Source organism: Pelodiscus sinensis, chromosome 12, assembly GCF_049634645.1.
Source record: "Pelodiscus sinensis isolate JC-2024 chromosome 12, ASM4963464v1, whole genome shotgun sequence".
NCBI lineage: Eukaryota > Metazoa > Chordata > Testudines > Trionychidae > Pelodiscus > Pelodiscus sinensis.
This window is the reverse complement of record NC_134722.1, coordinates 16,311,796-16,337,479: the sequence shown is the minus strand read 5'-3', so window position 1 is coordinate 16,337,479 and position 25,684 is coordinate 16,311,796. Positions and strand designations below refer to the sequence as shown.

The following is a 25,684-nucleotide window of genomic DNA, read 5'->3' as shown; positions in this document are numbered from 1 at the left end:
ATTTTGTAACATTTTGAAATAACAAAACATACTCTACCTGTATGGAAATTCTAGTACTAAGAAGGAAGACACATTAATATATTATCTCTGGCAACCTTCCCATGATGGTGTGCAGAAGTCAGTGTAGTGAAAGCAGCTACAAGCATAGCATTTTGGCAGTGTGTTCAGCAGAATAATGCAGAACTGTAAAATCATGACAACTTAAATATGCTTAAGTAAATAGAAATATTCGGTCACCTTTGGCCTAAGTGGCCTATTGTGTTTTTCTGCCTTTGCTGATCTAGGCTACATCTTGTCTGGTTTGACAGATTTAGTAAGTAGCCTTCAAATTACTGCTGTGGGTACACAGTGATTAACTTTATATTCTATTCTGCAATCCTAAGAGTGTGTATTATTAGATATTGCTATGACATTCACTTGAGAAAATTGCTTGAAAAATACAAAAAGGTCTTAGTGTTCAAGTTTGATGTTCTCCCTGTCTGCGTATACAGGGTAGCAAATTATAATAAGACTTTAAAGGGAAGAATGTAAAAATGCAGCTAAAAAATATAGCCAAGAAGAAATAAATTCAGTGTGAATAAAAAAAATAAAAAAAAATTGAGGAACATTAAAAGGGACTATCCAACCTCCTTTCAGAGTTGTGCACAGAGGGGTCCCTGTACACAATGACCTGTGTTTCTCCTAAAAATGGAGGACAGTAAGAGGTCTCTGCAACACCTCAAACTTGATTGTCTTGATATCATAGGATGTGTTCCAGACATCTGGGTCCAGGTACATAGCAGGAAAGAGGGACAAAATCTGGTCAGGTTGAGAATGGGAGTAGGCAAGTAAAGATTGAGGTTCCAACCCTCAGTGTATCTGAAATACACAAAGTGTACAACCTCATATTGGTTGTATTCAGTGGAACTGACAGGCACCATGGGCCTCTTGGCGAGGTCGGGGGCCATGGCTCCATGCTCCTGGAAGGTTGAGGGTAGATGGGGTGATACAGAGGGCAGCAAGTTCTCAGTGCTGCTCGGAGTGCAGTGCACTCTGCCCTTACCAATGCCCAGAGTGCACAGTTTGGTACTGTACTGTGGGGGCAATATATAGGACCGCGGACTCTGGTCACCTCTGCTGTTACTGCAGCAGCAGTAGCGGCCAAAGCCTCAGGCTCCTTTGATTCACTGGACCCTGAGAAAATTGCCCCCTTTGCCTTCCTGTCAGCAGGTATGGTTGTATATTACTTCTGCAGTGTCTTCTATCCCCAGGAGTTCTGGGGCCAGGTGTGGACTGGGTAGCATAGATGCCATGGAGAGGTGCTGCTAGAATCTGTGTCAAGGGCCAGAGCCGGTGAAGTCAAATAACCCTGGAAGCAGAGGCTTTCCCTGCTAGGAGCAGGATGTAGGAAACCAAATTTCTTGCCCTCCCAAGAGCCCTCTTCAAAAGGTGAATCCTGGCATAAGTTGACAGTGGTCTTGTAATGTCAGGGCATGCGGCCAGTGTGTCCCATGACCTGGCAATTTTGTGGCTGACTCACAGTAGCCAGGAGCAAATTAAGGAAACACTTGATGCCCCAGCCAGCAGTGAGGATGGAAGTATCCCTTGACAGGGCCAGTATTGTGTGGGTGTGGTGAATTAATTCAGCCCTATGTGACTTGCCTCAAGCCATAGAGCCAGTCAATGTTATACTCAGGAATTTCTTGGTTCTTGGTCCTTGCTTCAATTTTAGCCCACAGTTCACTGTCGAACCTCATCAGGAGGTGGTGAGAGGTAAATGATGAAAAGATGATTATGCATAGTTGAGGCATGAATCTAAATGCACATCAAATCAGCAAATCAAATAAAAAACACTGGCAAAGAATACATTGAAGTGTAAAAGAAGGCATTCTAAATCAAAGATATTGTAAACGACATGGTAGAAAACTGAGGCAGATGAAAAACAAAGTTACAGTGTTGACTGAATCTATAAGGGGTATTATTGTTTTTTTAATATGATTATGAACCTGCAGCTGAACAGGAAAGTCTACTGACAAGTAACCTCTGCTGCTTTCAGTTACATGAGCCTAGTATAATAAGTAAAACCATCAATACCCCATGAATATTTTCCTTCTCCTATTAAAATAGTTGGAAATATTGATTTTTAACTTCAGCAAGAACAAGACTGTTCCCCATATTTGCCATTACTCTCTCGGTAATGCAGAATATTACATTTTCCCTTTCCTGACTATGAAGACATAGTTCCCATTACTATTAAAGGGAACAGCACACCCCTGAAGAATATAATAGACTCTGTTGAACTGAATTTACAATCACTTTATTAATTTCACATTGCATAGAAATTAATTGCATCCTGTTTTAGACTTTAATGCTGAATGATTCTTTAAACCTTGGTTTGTTCATATATATGAGTACATATATCATCTTATATCAGAACTCACTGAAATACACAGCACAATTGTTCTTACCCCCCCTAATTGGTTTTAATATATCTAGCAAAACCAGAAGAGACACAGGAAGAATAGACAGATAACGAGGAAAAGGATCACAGCAGAAGAAAGGTGTTACAATTATTGGAAGCAATCATGTATATAAATGCATGCAGAAGCCACTGAAATGTTTCAGTGTTTTTTATAGAATGAGGTAGAACAGCTTAGAATCCAGAGGGACTTGTGAAAGAAACCAGAAAGCTAAAGAAACTGTCTTTAGGTTCATTAAATATGATCTGCCTCTGAAACGAAGGATTCCCCTTCAGGATTTCCATACCAGGCACCAGAAAGGGGGAAAAGAATGATCATTGGGATAATATATAAAGTTTCAGAGAGGTGAGTGGCATCAATGATTTACCAGTGATCCCTTTAAGAAATTGTAAAATTGAGAGCAGCATGTGGTGCTTTCTTGGAAGAACGATGCAAGGGTTTAAAATGAAGTTTAAAATGCAGATTGTGTAATTTCCTTTGAAAGAAGTGATGGGTAATTTCTGTGTAATTATACATGGATGAATTAATTATTCTCTAATGAACTCAAATAAAACTTCATTTCATGGTGCAGTCTTTTCTTTTCTTAATTAAAAATATCCAAAAGCATATTTATAATAGGCTGTGATTTTTCTCTTTTGGATTATTGCTGCAGTTATGCTTGTTTCATCCTAATATGTCGACATTGGGGTGGCAGATCCTCTGTTTGAACAACCTAGGTCATTACAAAATGGATTACCTCTCAATCAGTGAATGGACAGCAGGGTCAGAGGTGGCTTTAAGGACCCAATCCTACTCTTGCTGAAGTCAGTGAAGGATTCCCATTGACTTCAGTAGAGCTGGGTCAGACCCTAGGGCTACGTCTAGACTGGCCCCAAATACCGGAAAAGGGATGCAAAGCAGGTAAGTCAGCATAGGGAAATCCGCGGGGGATTTAAATATCCCCCGCGGATTTAAATAAACATGTCCACCGCTTTTTTTCCGGCTTGGGGAAAAGCCGGATAAAAAGCGTCTAGACTGGCGCGATCCTCCGGAATAAAGCCCTTTTCCGGAGGATCTCTTATTCCTACTTTCAAAAGCCGGAAAAAAAGCGTCTAGACTGGCGTGATCCTCCGGAATAAAGCCCTTTTCCGGAGGATCTCTTATTCCTACTTTCAAAGTAGGAATAAGAGATCCTCCGGAAAAGGGCTTTATTCCGGAGGATCGCGCCAGTCTAGACGCTTTTTTCCCGGCTTTTCCCCAAGCCGGAAAAAAAGCAGCGGACATGTTTATTTAAATCTGCGGGGGATATTTAAATCCCGCGCGGATTTCCCTATGCTGACTTACCTGCTTTGCATCCCTTTTCCGGAATTTGGGGCCAGTGTAAACGTAGCTTAGGAGTATTATTTCCTTCTCCTCCCCTGCTGCCCTGGCACAATATGATTAAGGAACACAGTTGCTGTTCCACGGTAGTCCTCCCAAGAGTGTATTGCCTCTAGGTCAGGGAGGGTATGTTGAGAGAAGAGTGATGGCCCCACCTATCCTTGCACTGGGCAGACGAGGTGAATGGAAGCAGAAGGGAATACTTTTTACCAGCTGCCAAAAGCATTCTGGATCTTCCACTGGTTCCCAGAACTGAAGCTAGAGCCTAAAGAACCAATTCTGATAGTTTTTCCAACTTTACCTTTCCCCTACCCTTCCCTGCCAGGATTTATGCTATAGCAGGTTACCACACATCTAGATTCTAGGTTTTTTAAAAAACCATAAACTCACAAAGCGTTTATAGAATTATACGTATTTAGCCAAGAAGTTGAACTTTGATAGTCTGGAAGTGTTTAGTATTAGTTGAATAGTGCCCACGTGCTAGAATACAAGTGGTACTTTTTAAATCTGCAACATAGAGAGGCCCTTTCAGCAAGAATTTGTCTCTGCAGTTTCTCTCCTGAATTGATGGTGATTGTGTGTTTGTATAGTATGTGTGTGGGGACTATAAATATATGCTATATACCTGACTAAATGTGCTGACTCTTCTTTTTTATGTGTTCATTAATTGGTGACTAATAAAGTTAGTTTGTGGCAGTAGAAGCCTTGATATTAATAATTCTGAAACCACTGATCACCAGCTATACTATATCAATGAATATTAGATATTATGGGGGTTCAGAGTTTGTTACTGGGTGAAATTTGTCTTGATGGGGAGAACTACTGCACATATCTCTGTGCCACTTAAAGCCTACGTTAAGGTTATATTGAGGCCTCAGAGCATTAATACGAGGCATCTGTATCACCACTGTGATGAGAGGTGTGCTATGAGGAGAATGCAAGGACAACCTAATGGCACTTAATGCATGAATATGTTGGATGGAGGAACTGTGGTGGCTACTTCAAGTGAAGAGGATGTTTGCATTTACAGCCTGGCGGTGGGTTGAGAGGGATTTCACTGCTCTGGGACGTCTCTGTCAGAAAGTCTAATTAATTGAGTGGGTCTCATGCAAGGGAAGTAAATGTCACCATGTCTGGATAGAAGTACATTTTCCATTAAGTATATGTTCCTCTTAATTATGGGATTTGGTCCAGTACTGGAATCTGGCTGGGAAACATTGATTTCTCCTTTGTAAAATAAATGTTTTTTGTTGTTGTTACGATTCTCAATAATACTCTGAAAAATAGGAGGGCAGGTTTCAGGCACAAATGTAATGGATAAAGGGTACAGGTGTGGAAAGCAGATTTGTATTTCCCCCATTTGTGAAGGCTCCTCAGCAGAAACTCAAATTCATTTATCCTCTTGATTATGCCTCTCTATCAATTCACCTAGACCCTATATAATTATGAGTGTAATGATCTTGAACCTTCACATGAATGCAGCCTGCTGAAGCTTGACAATTGCTTTATATTATCATTCACATCTCATACAACAGAGGGAATGTTAGTTGGAAAAATAATATGCTCTCTGACTTTGAACATCACTTAGATCTGTGCTTTTGACGATGTAATGTGATGCCAGTTAGATCCTAAATCAAAACAATAAAACAATTTTTGAAACATTGGCATTTTGGTAGGTCATTTGTTATAATGCTTCTCTATTGAAGTACTTTATTATTTCAAAAAGCTGTTTTGAACTTTGACTTTGGATTCTCACCATTAAGTATGATTACAACAATTCTAATACATGCGACATTTATCCATTAAGGGACTGGGAAAATATGACAGTTAATGACCAGCCTGGAATAATTATTGGAGCAAGACACTGGTCTAACTGAATCCAGGCTGGGGTGGGCATGAGAGCATAGCTAAGGGTGAGAGTCACGAGTCAGAATCTCAAGGGTTAACTGGAGTCACACTGAGAGAGTGGTGCAAGTCTAAACCAGTAATCAGAAATCAGGGGGAAACTGGAGTAGATATGACTAAAGCTGAGCTGGTACTACTGAGTTTCATTATCATCCTGCTGACTTCTCTGACCAGAAGGGTGGCAAACTCTGTCAGGCCACTTCCATTAGGATGTATTTCATTCACTAGGTTGTGAGGAGACTGGCTCTGTTGCAGGCAAGTGCCTAACACCATCAGTTTTGGCCCAGATTAATCTTTGGGGGGTGAGGGAAGTTAAATGCATTTTTCATTGTTCCTAATCAATTGCAGCTTAAATGTTATAAAATGCTTCTGGGCACTCCTTCCTCTTTTAGGCATGTTTCCAATGTGCTAATATTAATCGTGTGCTGTTTTCAGTCCAAATGTCAATGTCTCACTAGTTCATGATTAAAGAACTTCTGCAAATCTTCCATGGTTCAAATCTTCCTTTGCCTTCTCTTTGTCCATTTAGTCAGAGTCAGTGGTGCCTATTCTTCACCTCCATGCATTCCTGTTGAGTATATCTTCTAAGCTGCCACTGGTCGCCTTAGTCTCCTGCAGCATCTCTAACAACCATTTTCTGGGTCTTCCTTTTTATATTTGTCTCATAGCTAATAACTCTTGTAATCTCTGACCAACAAATCCTATGTCTCATCTCACATGGCCCAGTCATCTCCATCCATGATCCCTCAGATTTTATATGATAGGGGCTACCTATCTCATGGTTCACTCCATTTCTCTCTGTAGGCTATCACCTCTTAGCTCAGTCAGCCGCGTGAAGCTGTTATTTGTCTCTTTTCTTCATTGGCTAGCATTCCAATCTGGACATTACGGATGGTCTAATCATGGTTTTATACAGTTTCATTAACATATACTTATTACAGAGAATTCTCCCTGCATTTGTGCCAGCTCTCTTTATGGAACTAATGTTCACATTCACGTGTCCATCCTAGCTTGTTACTGAACTGAGGTATTTGAATTATTGCATAGAAGTTAGCTGTATGCAACTTTTGAGTTTCACATCTTTGCCAGTATACATCAGAAGTATGCATCAGAAGACCTTCACCCATGGTTACTTGGGCTTTGCAACCATGGATTTTTTGAGAATAAGGCTTTGATTAAAAAGACCTTTAAGCACCCTTAAGTCACCCAAAGTCTAAGTACTTTGCTGGAAGGGATTAAGAGCTCAAAGGCATATTCAAATTTAACATCAATCTAACCCAACTGAGCATTCTCAGAGAAAACACAACTATACAGGGTAAATAATATTTAATTCTGTTTGTGTGGGGGGAGGGGCCAGCCAAATCAGGAAAAAATTCAGTCTTGAATTATGCCATTTGTTCTTAACAAACAAAAAAACCTATAAGGAGAGAAGAAAGATTGAATTTTGCAGAGAGGATTGACTTATGCACATTAAAGCATATGCACATCTAATCATACTTGTGTTTGTGTCCATGCTGGGTTAATAACATAGTGAGGACTCAGATAGTTTACAACATCTGAAGCTTCCATATGTCCCTCTTTCTACTTTTTTGTAAAAGTTGAGTGCAGTCATTTTAGGAGCTTAATATACTAAAATATAAATCTCCAAATGCATAGCAAATTGCAATCAAAACACAAGGATGTAATCCTGGAACTTTTGAAGTCAGTGAATGAGGATTTTGCTATTGATGTCAATGTTGGTGGTGGTGGTGGTGGTTGGTTGTTGTGTTTATTAAAACAATGCCTACGGGTTAATCAGGAATGAGCCTCCATTGTTCTGGTATAACACCAACAGGCAGAATTGAACCTGTGATTTCTGGAACTTAGTGAATAAACCTTTACAGAAGTGGTCAGCAGCCAATAGATCAGGATCTACTGGTAAATCTTAGAATAATCAGACAGGTGAACCTGACTGATTTGGCCAAGAGGCTATCAAGTGCAGCACTTCAGCTGCCCTTCCCCACATTGCTGTGCCTCTTCTGCCCTCTGCCTTGGAGCTTCCCCTCCGCCCCCCATGCCCAGGAGCCTTCTGCTTACTGTATAGAGCAGGGAAGGGAGAAGAGGGGGCATTTATGTCAGGGTGCAACCTCTCCCACCCTGTATTCTGTCTCCACAGAATGGAGGCAGGGCACAGCAGGGGTGGGGATGGGGGGAGTTTGGTGGCTGCTTTTGAGACTGGTGCAGGTCCAGGGCAGGGGTAAACCTGCTTTAGCCCCACTGCACCCCACTCAGGAGCTGCCTGAGGTAAACAATGTCCAGCTGGAGCCTGCATCCTGAAACTCTGCCCCAGTCTTTAACCCTCTCCTGCACCCCAAGCTCCTGCCCTAGCCTTGAGCTCCCTGGACCCAACCTTCCTTACAGAGTCTGTACCATGAACCTCCTCCTGAACCCTACTCTCCCTGCCCCAGGCTTAGCTCAGAGCTCCTCTCACACTCCAGATCCCTTAGCTCAAGACCAGACCCCGTACCCAACCTTGTGTCCCTACCTGATGAAAGGGAGGGAGAATAGGGAAGGGAAGGAGGACTGAGTGATGAGCAGCAGCAGGGCCTCAGTGAAAGGGCATGAAGGAGGTGGGGTAAGGGTATTTGGATTTGTGGTAGATTGTGGATTGCACTTAAATTCAAAAAGTGATCTTGTGCTTAAAAAATTGGAGGCCACGGCTCTACAGTGTGAACTAAAAGCTACCTGTCTCTCTACCTGGCTCTCTCTGTAGTACAGACTCACTATTCGCTCTTGGTCTTGGCACCACTGGAAAGGAGAGTACCCCATATCCAATAGGTGTATGGATTATACCAGACACTGACAAACATAGAATAATAGACAGTTCCCTGTCTAAAAGAGATAATGTTTTAATGAAGACAGACAAAGATAAAGCAAAGAGAGAGAACCTACAAACAGAGAGATGGTTTATGAATATCATGCACATTTACAGGTTTTTGTTTGTTTTGGTTGGCGGGTTAATCAGAGGAGATTAGCAAAATAGAAAAATAAAGGAGGTACAGGGCATATTGACGGGAGATCAGTGAGGAGGAAAGGGTAACACAAGATGAAAGGGAGGAAGAAGGATAGTGGGAAGGGCAAGTGGAGAAAGACTGAGTTAATGGAGCCAGGATTTCACCCAGATCTTTGTGGGAGAACAAAGTTATTTATCTCCATATGACTGGAAGTCAAATAACAAATGCCTACTCTCCCAAGATTTATTTAAATTCAAACTACTGTATAAATCCTAAAACCAACTCCAGAAGATGAAACTTGACTACAATTGGCCACTGTGCTTAATCCAACATCTAGAGCAGGGTTTCCACAAATGTCATTGCACTGTGACTCCCTTCTCATAACAAATATTAATAAACAACCTCGGGGGACTGAACCTACCCAAAGACTGTTGCTTTGGGCAAGGGATGGGGAGACAAAGCAGAATGAAGTCCACAGTTTCAGCTCCAGGTAGGGGGCCTATAATGTGAGTCTCCCCACCAAGGGTTTAAGACTTTGGGATTTTATCTCAGACTTTAGCTTCAGTCCTGGGACCCTATTAAAACGGGGTCATGGCTCAGTTTTGGGCCCTGACCCACAGTCTGAGAATTGCTAATCTAGAGAAGACAAGATGCTCAGTGTTATGTAAACTGTCTCATTGTTACTAGAGCCCAAGTACTTCAAAAGAAAGGATACGGTTTAATGTATCAACATTTGATCCAAAACATGAAAAAATACCTATGAAAGCACCTGACTTCAAGACCGTTTAGGTGCACCAGGTACAGCATTGGCAGGGTGACAACCAATACCACAAGGAGTTTTTCCATCTCATTATATCTGCTAGTAAAGACCATTGAGAAAACAAATCAGCTAGCACACTTGTTGCTGGTTACTAAAACCTCTATCAGAACATCTTTTGTGAAGATGTGCAAGATATTTAATGCAAATGATGCTCATCTTAAATTATATTATATTCCATTTCCCTTACTCAATGTGATAAAAGATTGCTATGTATGTACATAAATTAAAGTAATCTTCCAGTGGGCTTAACATTCCTTTAAATGAATTATAATTATATATTCATTCATATAAATACATAATGACATAATAAAATTTGTACAATAAAAAGCACATCTTCCACTGAAGATTAATTATTTGATTTCATCTGGAATTTTAGGGTTGATCCCGAGTCTATTCCACTGGGCTTTGGTTCAAACATTTGGTTGACAAAGACCTGTGTGCATCTGGATTTTTTCTGTATTGTTTCAGGATTTTCTGATCTTAACTTCTCATTTTGTTGAAACACTAAATACAATTCAAAAATCAGTTTTCTGATGGGAAGAAATTGTGAAGAACAGCGTGCTCAAGGAAAATAATCATTCTCCATTTTTTCTGGTAGCTTGCTTTCACAAAACACTCTTTCATGAATAACCCTTTGGGAATAAGGATTTAAAAGTCTTTTTAGTTCAGTTCAACAATTGAGTTAAAATGCAGTTGTAAGATTTTGGTAATGCTGTCAATTGAAAACATTAACTCAGATGAAACTTGCCAAATATGTTCAAGCCATTTTAAACACTCATCCCTTTCTGGAAATAAGCTGAGAGGAAGTAATGCTTGAAAATAAGTGGCTAGATTTAAAAATATATTATTGCTTATCCTTCATTTGCTCTCTGATCTAATTGGTTAAGGACGTTTAATGTTTGTTCATTTTAGCTCATAATAGATCTGAAGACATTTACATTTAGAAGTAGGGATTTTAAATATATAAAACAGCTGCTTTTTAAATAGAAAGTCTAATTATGCCTATGATTACATTCAATTTTGATTAGTATGCATACAAATCTTAACTCTCCTTGTGTATTCAAGCTGAGATATGGATCATTGGTGCTAAGATTAAAGTGCAAAAGAATAACTTGAAAAATGCATGGCTAGACCAATGCAAAAAATAAATGCTAGTTTTTTTATGACTAAAATGCTTATTTGTCATTTTAGCTGCACACAGATTTGGATCCTGGAATCAGCAAAATCAAGTATATCTTGTCAGGAGATGGAGCTGGGACAATCTTTGTGATCAATGACAAGACGGGAGATATTCATGCTATGAAAAGACTTGACCGTGAGGAAAAGGCAGAGTACACGCTAACAGCGCAAGCAGTTGATAGGGATACAAACAAACCTTTGGAGCCACCTTCAGAATTCATTATTAAGGTTCAAGACATCAATGACAATGCACCAGAATTTCTTGATGGCCCCTACCATGCCACTGTTCCAGAAATGTCTATTGTGGGTATGTACACCTCAACCTATAAAGAGCTTGGAAAACTCATCCTTTAGCTACCAGTGACATGGGGAAAAGATGTTTAGTCCATTCCTATTTCTAACTTGCATTTTTTAAAACAATTCTTTTCCAAAATGCTCCTCTGCAGTACAATAGCTTGAGATCCTCAGTAATAAGAAAGTGACCATTTTTATATTAAAATGGCGTTCTTTGCACAACACTACTTCAGTTTCCCGAATTTATAGTCTGTTTATGATGCTGTAGAGTGTTGTTACTGAGAGGATTTATCAAGATTTGTTCCAATATGCCACTCTAATCCTATTGATATTTTGTTGATGTTTAATTATCTCTGTGTATATATTTGTACCAGATGTAGCCCTTACAAACTGTGGATACATACTCATTTATTTTCTTCCATGTACAACTATAATCAAAAATATGAAAATGAAAGATGTTATGTCTGGTTGTGAGATGCTATAGTGAGCTTACCCCCTCAGCCATTTGGTCTGAAAATGAGGGAGGTAGAACTGGCAAATAGAGGAAGCTGAGATGAAGATTAAAGGGAATAAATATGGTAGAAAGAAAGGAAAACATATGCAAAAGGTACTTGTTAATAGAGATAATGTATTCATTTAGATTCCATTTTTTGTGTGTCTTTCATGGGAATATATTTGTTTTATTGTGCAATTCTAGTGCACGTTTTGTTTTCTATATCTATATATCTGCAGCAGTGCCAGTATATATACCTATCCAGATAGGTAGAAAGATACAGAGACACAGTAATATATTGTAATTCAATGGATAGTATCTAAGGGAAAGTTTACACTGTACAGCTATTTCGGGATACTGGACGTATCCCTAAATAGCTACCCTCAATCTACACAAGCCTGCCCGTTACTTTAAAATATTTTTTTTTTAAATAACTGGCATGATGTTTTGGCATCCCGGTAAACCTCATTTCATGAGGGTTAAGAGATGTTTTGAAATAGCATGTTATTTCAAAATTTGGTGATGTGTAGATGTGCCAAATTTTGAAATAAGCTATTTCAAAATCATTTGAAATAGATACACTATTTGCGTAATGCAAATTGCGTATCTTATTTCGAGTTTAGAGTATTGTGTAGATGCACCCTTACTCACAGGTTAGACCTATTGAAACCAATGTAACTAACTGCAGAGCATTCATGTGAGTGAGACCATCAGAATCAGGCTCATAGAAAGTAAAACATGATTTCTAAGGTTTACCAATATTAAACTGAAAGTAATGTGGTTTTCGGCATTTCTTGTACTCTATCTGTCAAGGCAAGTTATACGTAAATACTCACTTGAAGGCATGCCAAGCCTCTTTATAAACATGATAGTGCCCTGTCAAAGAGTTTGGAAAACAACATTCTGCTCTGTTGCAGTGAAACACACACACAAAAACACGCAGGAATTATATATAGGGCTAGAACTGTCATCTTCCTGAAATTCAGTACAATGAGGTGTATGAGGACTTTTCAGTTCTAAGTACAACAGATCCAATAGCACTAGCATAGTTTCAATAGGGTTTGTATGTCAATTATAATTTTTCTCCAGATTTGATGCCTTGGTTGCTTTCAATCACCTCTACTGAAATTGGTATGAGTTTTCAGCCTGAATGTCTATTCCTTTACCAAAAAACAAGTTTAATATATTATGCTGGTTTAACTGTATAGTAACACAAACCTAATGTGGACTTGGTTTCCAATGATATTTTTGCCAAACTTTAAGCAAATAATGGCTTAATTAAATTATACATGGGAGGAGGCAAGAAAGAAATTGTAGATTAGTCCCCATGTGAACTGGAGAAAAATTAGATGGGAAACAGAAGGATATACATGCAGGAAAAATATAGTACCTGAGCATTAATTCTGTTATTACAAATAATGTAAACAGTACATTACAAACATAGCTTAAGACATCACGATTCCTACTCAAGGAAACATCATTTTAAGTAAGACAAGCAAATCATAGACAGGGAAAGCACAGGTTACTGATGAAAAGGGGCAGGCCTTGTTGAAATATAAAGTCTTTCCTAAGGCAATTGAAGAGGAAAGGTATGGTGAATGAGAGCAGAAGAAAGACAACTAAGGCGCAGTAAAGTGAAAGGATGGAAAAAGCAAATGGAATATGAGTGGAATTAGGACCAGTGATATGGTAAAGCATAGGCAATCAGTGGAGACAGAAAGGAGCATGTGGCAGGATTGACACTCAGAAATGGTAAATGAAATCAGTAGTGGGTCCTGGTTAGACTGAAAGAGGGAAAGGCAAGAGGCAGGAAATCTGTAGAGTAGAAGTCTACAGTATTCAAAGCAAGAGGTGGTCAGTATATGAACAAGAGTTTTAGAAGGCAGGATAATGAAAAAATAATGCTTTGAGGATAGATTAAGAAGAGAAGAGAGGTCTTAACAAAAGATAGTATATGGAGGGAATAGGAGGTGAGTTGAACTCTGGTATCAAGAATCTGAACCTTGGCGATATAAAGGAGAGAGTAGTTACCAATGAAGTTAGAGTAGGGATAGTACAGAATATCATTCCCCTGGAAGCAAAGTTGCTTCTGAAATTTTCACTGGAGTGGGATAGCTCTGCCCCTGAACTTATCAGACCTATACCTCTGTCATATGATACAACATGACACATAAACATTTTATTTTCAAATGCTATAATTAATCTTTAGACCCTTAACCACTACAACAAAGGTGACAAACAGTCATAAATCATCTCAAAAGAGTTGGATTTAGAATTACCGTATGATTTGTGCTCTCCGATGCTATGGAATAAAGCATACAGGAGGCCAGTGTATGTGTCTAAATATCCTGAGTCATATTTTTTCTGTATGTAGCATTCCCCATGGAATGCATGTTTTTAACCTATTACTCCAAAGAAGCACCAACAGCAACTACAAACCATTCCTTGCAAATAGAAACCTTAATTCTGAGTGGCTATTCTGGAACACAGAGCATGTGTCCCACTGAATTATGAGGATGATGAAGAACTATAAAATTAATGCAGCATATGCGATTTTCCTGTTAACCTGCAATGTAACTAAGGTTAGGTTTTCACTACACCTATAAGGTTGGGCTAAGGTACTCAACTCCAGCTATGTAAAATACATAGCTGGTATCATCTAACCTTAAGCCGAACTTGTTGCCATCTTCACAGAGGGAGGCCGATGACTTATTCTTGTGGGCTTCCCTTACTCCTCTCAGCTGTGATGTGTAACGGCGCCAACAGCAGCCACTCTCAGCAATTGATTTAGTGGGTCTTAACTAGACCTGCTAAACCGAACACCAGAAGATTGATCTCTGGCACAGTAAGTATAGACTGGTCTAAAGGTCAAGGTTGACATCACTGCTGCATTACCAATTTTGTTGGTACTTCTTTGACTATTTTACTCCTTCTTTTACCCATCTAGAAACTATATTAATTGCTATAGTAAATATAATAATTTTAACTTCCTGTAGCTATTTTCATGTTTATTTTCAAATCAGTTTGCACCATTTATCAAAATGTGAGGGAAAAACTAAATTCTTCCAGTCTATAAATTTTTTTTTGCTTTACTCTCATTATTTGCTCTCATTATCCAATTACTTCATTCCCCTTTATGAACACTCAATTGTCCCTCTAATCTTTTCCATCTGCCTATTTTTTCTGTCCCATATGTAGAATAATTTTTATGTGCACCAAGGCACGTGTGAATGTGCACCACCAGCAAAAACAAAAAATCTAGCTGTGAGACTTCTGCTAATCTGCTAAGCAGCATTTGAATCTCTCCTGAGTGTCCATACAATCACACAGCTTAAAAACACTGCTCTACCCTTACGTTTTTCTATTTTAACTGAGAGAAACTTTCCACGAATACAATCCTCACTAAGATAGGTCTTTTTTTAGGGTGACCAGATACAAAGTGTGGCAAATAGAGACCAGGGGGTGGGGTGGAGGAAGTTAATAGTTGCCTATGTAAGACAAAGGCCTAATACTGGGATGTTTGGTTTTCTTTAGGACAGGTGAGAGCTGCATTGAAAATATTGATTACTAAAAATGCTACAAGAATTCAGAGACTAGAGAGAAACTTGTATGGTATGGTAGTAGCTATGCTATGAAAATATTGTACAAGACATTTCATTTCTGGATAGCTGGAGAAAGTAATATACAAGATACAAGCAAATACACATTAATTTCTCTAGCATCCCAAAACTAAAACATCACTCTTTCATTGAGATTCCAACAAGGTGTTGTTTTGCCAACATAATATATGCAGTTGTTATATCATATACTGTTGCATGCTATTATCATTTCTTGTTTGGCAGCAATATGCTGGGCACTTTACAAAACATTGTCCCAGGGTGCTTCCTATATAAATAGTACATGGATAGTATAGTTGGCATACAGTCTTGAGTACATATATTTACAGTATAGATAACACTTCATTACTGGGGGAAGCTGGAGCTTTGCAGATGCAAACCCACAGTAGACATCACAATCACATGCATTTACATATGTAATCAGTATGAACACATGCCATATGTCGTATATGAATGACAGCTGGAAAATCCTGTTTCCCTGAAAGACTGGAAAGAAGGTGGGGGAGGTCAAAGGATCTTCCTCCTGCAAATGGCATGAAGACAATCTCTATTCCAGTATTATTTCCTGCAGGAATGATTTTGACTTTTCAGCTGCTTTGACTGAACCATCTTGCATCTGCACAAACACACACATGCACATACTCTCACTCACTCTAGGGTGTGTACAGTCGCTGTGTTAATTTGAAATCATTATCTTTTTTTTTTTTTTTTGCTTTCTGAGAAAGGGGTGGGCTTCATACTCTGGAAAAAGCCCTGAGGGACACACACAATTCACCCTTACTTCACCCCTCAGTTTTCTTCCTTTCAGCTCTGTCACAGTAATCACCCTTCTAGTCCATCTCAGGCTCCCTTGCTCTTTGGTGAGACTGAATGTTCTGTACAATTTTAATACTGCTCTGCTCTCCTGAGGAGCCAAAGCTTGAGAAGGGGGGGGGGGGGGCGAAAGTCAAATGTGATCACCTGTCTCCTATGTGGCAACATATGGTAGTAGGGCTGCTCACAGAAGTGCATTTGGGAAGTAGGAAATAACTTGCTTTCAATGGCATTTAAGCTGCATTCTGAACAAATAGCTTTAAGCATCATGAAACTTAAAGGGACGCATTTTGGAAGAGGGACCCACTTAAATGGGGGACAAAAAGGTGGTGTACACAGTGGTTCACTTGTTTTTAAATTTGTTCCTGAGCTTGTGTGCTCTGTGTAACAGCCAACAATTGTTATAATATACAGATGAATGAACCAGCTTAAAACAAATTAGAAGAACCAGGGGAAACTGAAATGCCTGGATAAGTCTCCCTTTTGTGCTTCCTTCTCATCAGCTATTCACAGATTCTTGAACTGTGTGGAGTTGTCACAGGTCTGACAATGTGCCCCGGAATGGATGCTGTAGTTTTTGTGTTTCAAGGAAGGAACGGTGGGCTATTCTCCATAGTTCTCTTTTGAGAAAAGGGTGCTTAGTGGTCTGCGGTTCTGCTAATAGTCAGTGGCAGAGGTTCAGGGGAATAGAAAGGTAAATTGAACAGAATGACAGATGTGCTGGTGCAGGGAAGAAGTTGAAACAGAAGAAAGGGAGACAGGCAAATCGAATATTCACAATTTTTGACTAATTTCAGACAAACATTCAAATGTTTCATGGATTATCTGACCTAAACCTCCAACTGCGAGAGAGTTCCCCATCACTTGTCATAATAAAACAATGTACATGGTGTGATGCAGCATGTCATTGCACTAAAAATAAATTGCACCTGCAATGCGTCAAAAACTTGAGTGGGTGAATTATTTTAGAATAATTTAACTTGTCTTTATTATGATGTTTCTCCAAGATTTGTTTCTTGGAAAAGAGTTTGGATTTTCAGTTTACTATTTGTTCTTATTGCAGTTTTAATCTGAATATTTCTGCTTTCTTTGGGCCAAAATTTGCCCAAGTTTCACTACTGTTTGTGAGGTGCAATTTCAGTGAATTTGACCAGCTGTTATTTTGCATGTACAAAACAGACATATTTCATGGACACACATATAAAAATCATGCAGTACACAATATACATATGTGTGTTTCCCTTTCTCCCCAAAGTATTACTTCTATTCCAGTTACAAACTGTTTGCAAATAAAGGGCAAAATCTGTAGCGTATCATCAACACCCCAGGTCTAGTATAAATAATGGTAGAGTAACTTGGCAAATTGTAAAGTTGTGATAAAAACCCAAGACGTAATATTATCAAGTCCCAGCACACTCTCCTGTTCCCCCCGTACGTATTGATTTTTAAGACACTGTGCATGACTGTTAAATCAATGATAATCTGTCACAAAAAATGTTGACTAAAAGGACTATATTACTAAGGTCAACTACAAATTAGCCCAAAGGGTAAAATCAAAGGTAGTGCAGAAGCTCAGGAAAAAAATACAGCAGATGTTGTAAAATATGGCTACAATGTAACAGCTGTTAGAAAATGTATATCATCATTTTCTCTTGTTCCACTACTTGTTCATCTTGCGCATAATCAACTTCTTGAACTCTGGCACCAAGGAGCCATTTAGATAAGGGATTTTTAAAAGAAATTGAAATTATATGTTTCTTTCATGTACATTGTGAATGACCTTAATGGAGCTTATGAGAAAAATATAGATAGGTAATAATAAGCACAAGAGAACCAGTTAGGTTACAAAAGGTTAAAAAAAAAAGCCCTCATAGATTATTCAGCTTTTTTTTTTCAAACATTTGTTGAGGCTTTTTTGGGGGGGAGTGTAATATACATATGTGCATTTCCCTTTCTCCCAAAAGTATTACTTCTACTCCAGTTACAAAGTGTTTGGTTTTTTTAAATTTTGTGGGAGGATGGGAGGAAGGCTTTTTAGGACAAATTTATACCAGGTTAATTGTGTAGCTAGAGTTGACATACTTTGACTTGAACTTTAGCGCTTTCCCTACAGTGGGAGGTCGATGGGAGAAATGCCCCTGCCATTTTCTCTTACTCCCCATGAGGGGTCGGAGTACTGGCTCCAATGGGAGCATCCTCAGCATTTGCTTTAGTGGGCCCTCATTACAGCTGATAAATTGTATGCCGGAAGATTGACCTCCAGAGTGTCAATCTGCCAGTAAGTATAGATATTCCTTTAGTTTCAATCAGCACAAGAACTGGAAATTCCAAAATTATTTTTTGTTTGCTAAATGGCTGTAGTGCTTTTTGCCCTAGGTATAGAGGAAGTCATGGTATTGTTCCCAAGGATATTATGATCTGAAATATTTATCAATATTTTTACTAGAGAGTATACTGAAAACATCTCCAAGTAGTCCCACTGACTTCAAGGAGAGCTGCTGCAATCAAGGGAATTCCTCACAGTAGCTAAGTCAAGCATTTGCAGGATCACATCCTTAGGTCTGGTCCACATAGGTCAGTATACCTATGTCATTCTGGGGTGTGAAAAATCTACACCACTGAGCAATGCAAAATAAACTGGACTAACCCCTGGTGTTAACAGCACTTGGTCCATGGAAGACGTCTCCTGTCAACCAAGCTACCTCCTTTCAAAGAGGTTGAGTACTTATTCTGAAAAGAATGTCCTATTGATGTAAGTAATGTCTTTACTGAAGTACTACAGCTGCACGCAGCAGCTTTTTAAGGCTAGAGAATCCATTAACTTGATTTCAGGCAATGTGAAAACTTCCATTGACATCAATGGGTAAAGAATTGACTCCTGAATTAAGTATGCAAGGATCTGGATAAATAATTTATAATGATTTATTAGGGAAAAGTTGCCTTTTTTGCTCTCTGTGAATGGTCTGCATTTTCTTGGATATATTTGTCTTTGGAGGATTGTGCACCGTGCAAACTGCCTCTGCACCACAATAAGGGGTCAGAGAAGTGCCACACCATACTTGGGGGAGTTTGGGGAGAAATTGCCTCTCACAGTCCCTTGGACACTTACTGCTTCATCTTCTCATTGGGTCCTTCCCTGTACTCTGTGCATGCTGATCCTGCTCTACAGGCTGGAGGGAGGGACATGGCCAATCACTCCTTGAGGCAATATGCATTTCTGCACAGAGACTGCATTGTTGGCAGGGCAGCTTGTGTTCTTTCTTGATTCTGTGTGGGTCTGTCAGAATCTGTGCCCAGAATAATTTCTGTAGAGATTAATGTCTCTAGATAAATCACAGGCAGTTCGTTGCCAATATTCTGCATTTGTACTTAAGCTCTATTAGTTAGGTGTTTGGGGTTGTTTTTGTTTGTTTAAACAAAAGAAAGGAGTGTGCAGCACTTTAAAGATTAACAAGATGGTTTATTAGGTGATGAGCTTTCGTGGGCCAGACCCACTTCCTCAGATCAAATTCTGGAAGAGAATTGGCATGACCATATATACCAAAGAAATAGAATGAAAAAAATGTGTGTGTGTGTGTGTGTGTGTGTGTGTGTGTGTGTGTGTGTGTGTGTGTGTGTTGAAGAATGCATGCTTATAGCACACGGGGTGTGTATGTGTGTGTGTGTGTGTGTGTGTTAGAAGAATGCATGTTTATAGCACATGGTGTGTTTTTATTCTGAGCTGTGTGAACACAACTTTTCGGGTAACTCTACTCTGCTGTTGCAGGACATGTAGATATGGTGGAGTTAGCTTTAATTTAGCTGGTGCAAATACCAATGTCAGAGAAATTACAGTAGAACAGACTCTACTGCAGACTAGTCTGGTCACTGAAACATCCAGTGTCTTAGACAAATGTGTACAGTCACTGCTACGATAGATTGGCTATGATTGGTAGCTAGAGTAAAACTAACTCAGGTTTTTCCTCATTTGCTGAAATGACTCTTCTGATTGCAGTGTAGATATATCCTTAATTCAAATTTCTGATATAAATAGTCCTGCTTAGCAATTCCAAGTTCACTCTTCACCAAGATTTTTTTTTCTTCAAATTTTCCAAATATCAAATTTTGACAGAAAGAAGGTCAAAAACCGTGATTTAATTTTTTACAAAAATGCCATCTCATTGTTCAAACCTCTCTGCTGATAGCACAAAATGCTGATACATGGCCAAAGCTTTTTCTGGAGGAGGTGGGGGACACAGATGGGAGATAGTAAGCCAATCTACATTACTGACCAAATGCTGAGTCTCTAGTAAGCACCACACAAGAGACCTGGTTATATTTTATGTTTTGAAATTTTGAAAAGTTTTGACAAATTCTAATCACAAGATACGACATTCAAAGTTTCCTCGGGTCATAAAACTAATGTCATTATGTGAAGATATTCTCATAGAAGCTTACATTTGTGTAATTTAATTCTACTTGCTACTTTTTGTAACTAATTAATGATAGACCTCCGAACTCTTTCCTCCCCCAACTTTGTGAAAAAACATCCTTTAATTCCAAACTGGATATCAATTTTGCAACTCAGGTTTTTCTTTGTATTTGACACATTAGAAATTTGTAAAAGGGAGCCTCAAATCAGAATCTGACTGTTGTGCCTCAGATCAAGTTTATTTTAATATTTGTATTATATTTTGGAATCAGTAGCTCTTCATTTGTTTTAACTGCTGACACTGCAACACTTAATGTTTCTCTGTGAATACAGATGAGCTGTTGCCTATGGAGTTGATGTCAATGCCATTTTTCTCATGAATCAGCCCATAGAGGAATGCTGGCTATATGATTTGACTGTGGTCTTTCCCTGGAGGCCAAATGGCCTCTGCTGCCATATGCTTACTTTCTTCTGGCCTCAGGGAGCAAGAGTTCTGAGTCTGCTCCTGCAACCTGGCTCATATTTGTTGGTGTTATCAGCCTTTGTAAAAGACATACACACACACAGACACATATGTGTGTGCAGGTAAATGCACACACACACACACACACACAAAGAAAACACAGACTTGAAACTGCAAGGTTGTAGAACATCTTACTTTTACAATGAGAAATTATAGAGCGATGAATTCCTTGTGCACTCAGCAAGAGCTATTTTATTATTATTTATTTGTGTGTTTATTTATACACTTCACACTACAAGAAGCTTCCTTTGTAAGTCACCAAACAGTACAATATTTTTTCCACTTCATACAAGTATAACTGAGTAGTGATTGTCCGATTTTACTTTTTTTTTTTTTTTGGCCTGGAAATCTGGCAATTTCTATGCCTTAGTAGTTCTATATAATATAGGCAATTCACCTTGCTTTGTATAAGTGCTGATGAAATAGTCAATTGATTAAACAAAAGCCGTTTTTTAGAAAGTCCTGGAAAATAGAGCAAGTATTTGCATCCTCTTCAACAAATACTATTAAAATTCTATAATAGCAGCAGTATCTCAAAGGGAAATGAAAGTAACGTCTACAAGAAAACAGAGTTCTTTTAAAGAGAAACCTGTAGTGTGGTGGACCCCAATATGGCTTACTATAATGCTACAGGCTGTATTCTAACACTAACAAATGGTCACTCTAGGGAATTTATAAAGCAGCACATTCAGGCTTTTTAATGGCATCATCTTATAAATTGTACTTGGAGAGAACTACCCACCTTAAAACTAAAAAGACAGTGTCCCTTCTTATTACTTTCACATGAGTCAAATCCCTGCAGTAGGTAACATCAACAAGGACAATTTCCAGAGAGAGAGCTATATCTGTCTCAGCATGAAACATTTTACTTTTCTTAAGATCACCACTGTAGGAAGGAAGCATCCCCGTTCTAAAACAATTAGTTTATGCACCCGGAATGGTAAAATGTGCAGCTTATTAGATTTCACAACCATGCTTCCAGTGCTCCTCATTATACAGTTGTAAAATGCTGAAGGCTGCCAGCTTGCTCTATTGTCTCTGTTCTGTGCAGAAGACAGTTGTTTTCTATGCATAGCAAGCACCTTCCAGACTCTTAGTTACACTTTCCCAGATAATATATGTATTTTCCATTTGCTTCATATTATAAAGGCTCATTAGAATGACAGATGAGCATTCTGAAAACATTGCTTTGTTGCTGTTTGTGTTACAGGCTATTTAATTGTCCAAAGAAAGTTTTTGACTCATTCACAGGGTTTTTTTTTTTCATTATATTAACATTTCTTTCTCTTATTTCTTACATGTATTTCATTAACTTTCCAAACTATGTACACTTTAAGTAAATTATGTTTAATATTTGGGAACAGAAACCCAAATTCTATCCTGCTGTACTGCTGTAAAACTTGTGTTACTACTGTGAGATCAGAAACTCAAAGCAACAAAGTTCTGCTAGTGGACTTTGAAAAGAATTTGGCCCAATAATTGTATTTCCTTTAATATAGCATGATAATTTGTGGTGATGTACACACAGCTGCTGTTTTGACTCTTGAGTTTCAATGAGAAAACCATTTGTTTTTTAAAAAATGTTAAACACTTTTTGATTGTATGTTGTTTGGGATAGAACCTGTCATTTTCTACAGGTTTGTAAAATACTTAGTACAAAGCAATTCTAACATCACAGGCTTCTGGTTGCTTCTGCAATTCATATGCGAAATAATAAAAATAATAATTGTATGAAATTTCACACATGCTATCAAAAACAAAGAGCAATGTTTTAATAGGTTTTATAAATTTCAAGGCCAGAATGGCCAATTGTGATCAGTCTGATGTCCTCTACAATGCAGGCTATCGAACTTCCCCAAAAGAATTCCTATACCATATCTTTTATTGGAAGAAGATCCAATCATAATTATAAAAAATTATCAGTGACCCTGATAAGTTGCCCCAACTGTTAGTTACTTACTGTTTAAAATTGTACACCTTTGTCACCTGAGAATATGAAACACCAGTTTCAGAATATCTACTTCTTCTCCAACATGTATATAGTGTATGTGGGGGTAGGTATACATAGTATATGTGTGTGTGTGTGTGTGTGTGTAAATACATATATATAATGATATATATACTATATATTATATAAGAAGCAGCTATTCTGAAACTGGTATATTTCATATTCTCTATCACATTCTCAGCAAACAAATATGAAAATCATAACAGCATCACCAAATTACAGATGCAAAAAACCTAGTAGCTCATTAGTTTATCTTTCTGTCAATATATGGATTTTCCTTATAATGCTCTATTTAGTGCTTCAAGCAGTAGTATGAAATGGCTCATGGGAAGGGGCTTCCATTATTTCTCTTGAAGTATTACTCCATATATTTTTAGATCTTGCTGTGAGAAAGATTTTCTCCCCCCTGCCATGATATCCTATTGTTTCTTAATTTCATCCTATCAGTCCCAGTTTTACTCCTTATACACACTTGATATTATATACACCTCTTCATCTCTCTAACAAGGTATTTATATGACCATCATCACCAAAGTATCTGAATTGTCTCTTGGTGGTAAAGTAGATTCTTCATAGTCGGTCCTGACTTTGCCTCTTACTTGCTATTGAGATGGTGACAACCACTTCCAGTTGGGCAGGCACCTTCCTTCATTGCCCTCTTTTAAAATTTTCAAATAATCATCCTGGTGTTTTCGCCTAGGCTGTCCCTCATGCTTGATGGAGTTTCCTCTAAATACCCACAAAGCTCCCTCATTATCCTTCTTCAAATCATTCTTTAAAAACATTCTTTGCTTATAAAAAATATATAGTCATTGGTTTGCTGAGACCACTGTCTATTATCTTGACCAATACTGTCTTTGTTTTCTTATGCTCCTTAGTACTCCCATGTCTGTGTTCATCTGTTGTCTTCTTGTACTTCAACTGGCAGTGACCATGTTTTTATTCTGTTTGTGCTGTATCTTGTGGCACTGAGTCATGGTCCATGACTAGAGCCTCTTGTCTTTATGGAAAAAACAAATAATAAATAAGTGGTCATGCATGCTTCGGTAGGCAGGATATACTACACCCAACAGGGGATCTGTACATTCCTCTGTTCTACCCCACATGTTCTCTATGGATTCCTTTCCTCTCCTTTTGTTACAGATACTTCCCCTGCCAGGAGTTCTGGGTGCCCAGAATTTCTCCTTCCCCCCCATAAGAGAGTTGTCAGCCTGATCCCAATGGTGTTCTGTCACCCCATTTTCTCCCTTTCTCCATTCCAACACTCCCCTCTTCATGCCAATGGAAAGGGCTCTCTATCTCTAGTACAGATGCTGTGTTCCTCCCCCATTTCAGAGTCCTCTGTTCTCTCTGTCATAGAGGGTTGTGTGTGCCTCCAGTTTCCCCTTCCCTCATATCAGGGTTCTCTATTTTTCCTCAGGGTGGGGACTCTGTTTGCTTCTGTATGTTTCATCCATCTGGCTATTCACGGTTTAGAATATTTAATACCACAAACATATTGGATTTAAAAACAATGAATAGTTTAGTAGCACCTTAAAGACTAACAAAACATGTAGATGGAATCATGTGCTTTTGTGAGCAAAACCCACTTCTGCCCATGAAATCTCATGATACCATCTACAAGTTTTGTTAGTCTTTAAGGTGCTACTAGACTATCCATTGTTTTTTTAAGTTTTTACAGTGACAGACTAATTCAGCTACCCCTCTGAAGATGTTGGATTTAACACACCTTTTATCTGAGAATTTACAACCAAATCAGATATGAATCAATGGAATCTCTTTACACTGTAAGTGTTTTTACCCATTTCACAGATATGGAAACTGAAATGCTGACGGGTGCTGTGTACCTGAGCACTCAGGCTATGAGATGCAGAGAGCACTCAGTGTATGAGCAGAGCTATGAATGGAATCCAAGAGTCCTGATTTCTAGTCCTTTGCTGTAAATTCTTGGACACCCAGTTCCATTTACCACAAATTCAGTAAAGGAACAATAAGAACGTGCACATATATGTGCCACATTCATGGTGGCACATTAAACATTTTCATGGAGAAAAAAAAAGAAGAGTAAGTTCCTTCAGCTTCAAGGCAGCAATAATTTACATGTCAAGAAGTTATACAGGCTTTTATGAGATTATTGCGGTGTTATTCAATAAAAAATAGTTACCATGACAACAGCTGTCATGCTACCTGTGAGATTATAGAAGAGAAGGACAATCAGGCAAAGGGTTTATTTGGGAACGAATGCTTATCTGACCTAGTGAATACAAACAGCATGTTGTTTTGACCATCATTGACTACACAGCTGTCATCAGCCAGACTAAAATTCAAGCTGAAGATTTTTCATCAGAGTGAATCTCCTAGAAAACCTGTCTGTTGGCAAATAGTGGCAAGTACTTTCTTTATGCAAGTAGACTGTTAATGCTCATCTAGAATGGTCAGTGTATCTCTGAAATCAGCTGGAGGTTTCAGTCTGCCCCAGTTTGGGTGAGGAAAGACTAGAGAGGATGTTTTGTTATTTTCTTTTAAACCAGAGAAACCAAGAAAGCACAGTCCCACTAGACAACAATATGGTCATATTTCTTTCTTTCCCAAGCCATTTCAATCTTTCAACAAAATGGTTGCTTCATTGAATATGGATTCATGTAAATTTCAGATTCTGACTATTTGTTCATCCTCCAGGACAAACAAGTTGTTATTTTTTCCAATAAACATATTTCATTTCTGCACCAAAATCTTTGCTTTGCTACTCCCCATGGAAGCGTGTGCATTTTTCTCTCTGACTAATGTGCAGATTCTGCACCTTGACTTGC

The 25,684-nt window shown here is 38.7% G+C and overlaps 1 protein-coding gene across 2 annotated transcripts in view; it reads left to right on the top strand.

Annotated features, from left to right (window-relative positions):
* Positions 1–25,684, top strand: part of LOC102453014 (cadherin-8) — a 211,050-nt gene that overhangs the window by 64,687 nt on the left and 120,679 nt on the right. For both annotated transcript variants that reach the window (XR_012906673.1, XM_006129384.4), the window contains exon 3: positions 10,728–11,022. Coding sequence is in view for 1 of the 2 variants with exons in the window: in XM_006129384.4 (XP_006129446.1) it covers positions 10,728–11,022 (295 nt within the window). In the remaining variant the exon portion in view is untranslated. The remainder of the gene's footprint in view (positions 1–10,727; positions 11,023–25,684) is intronic.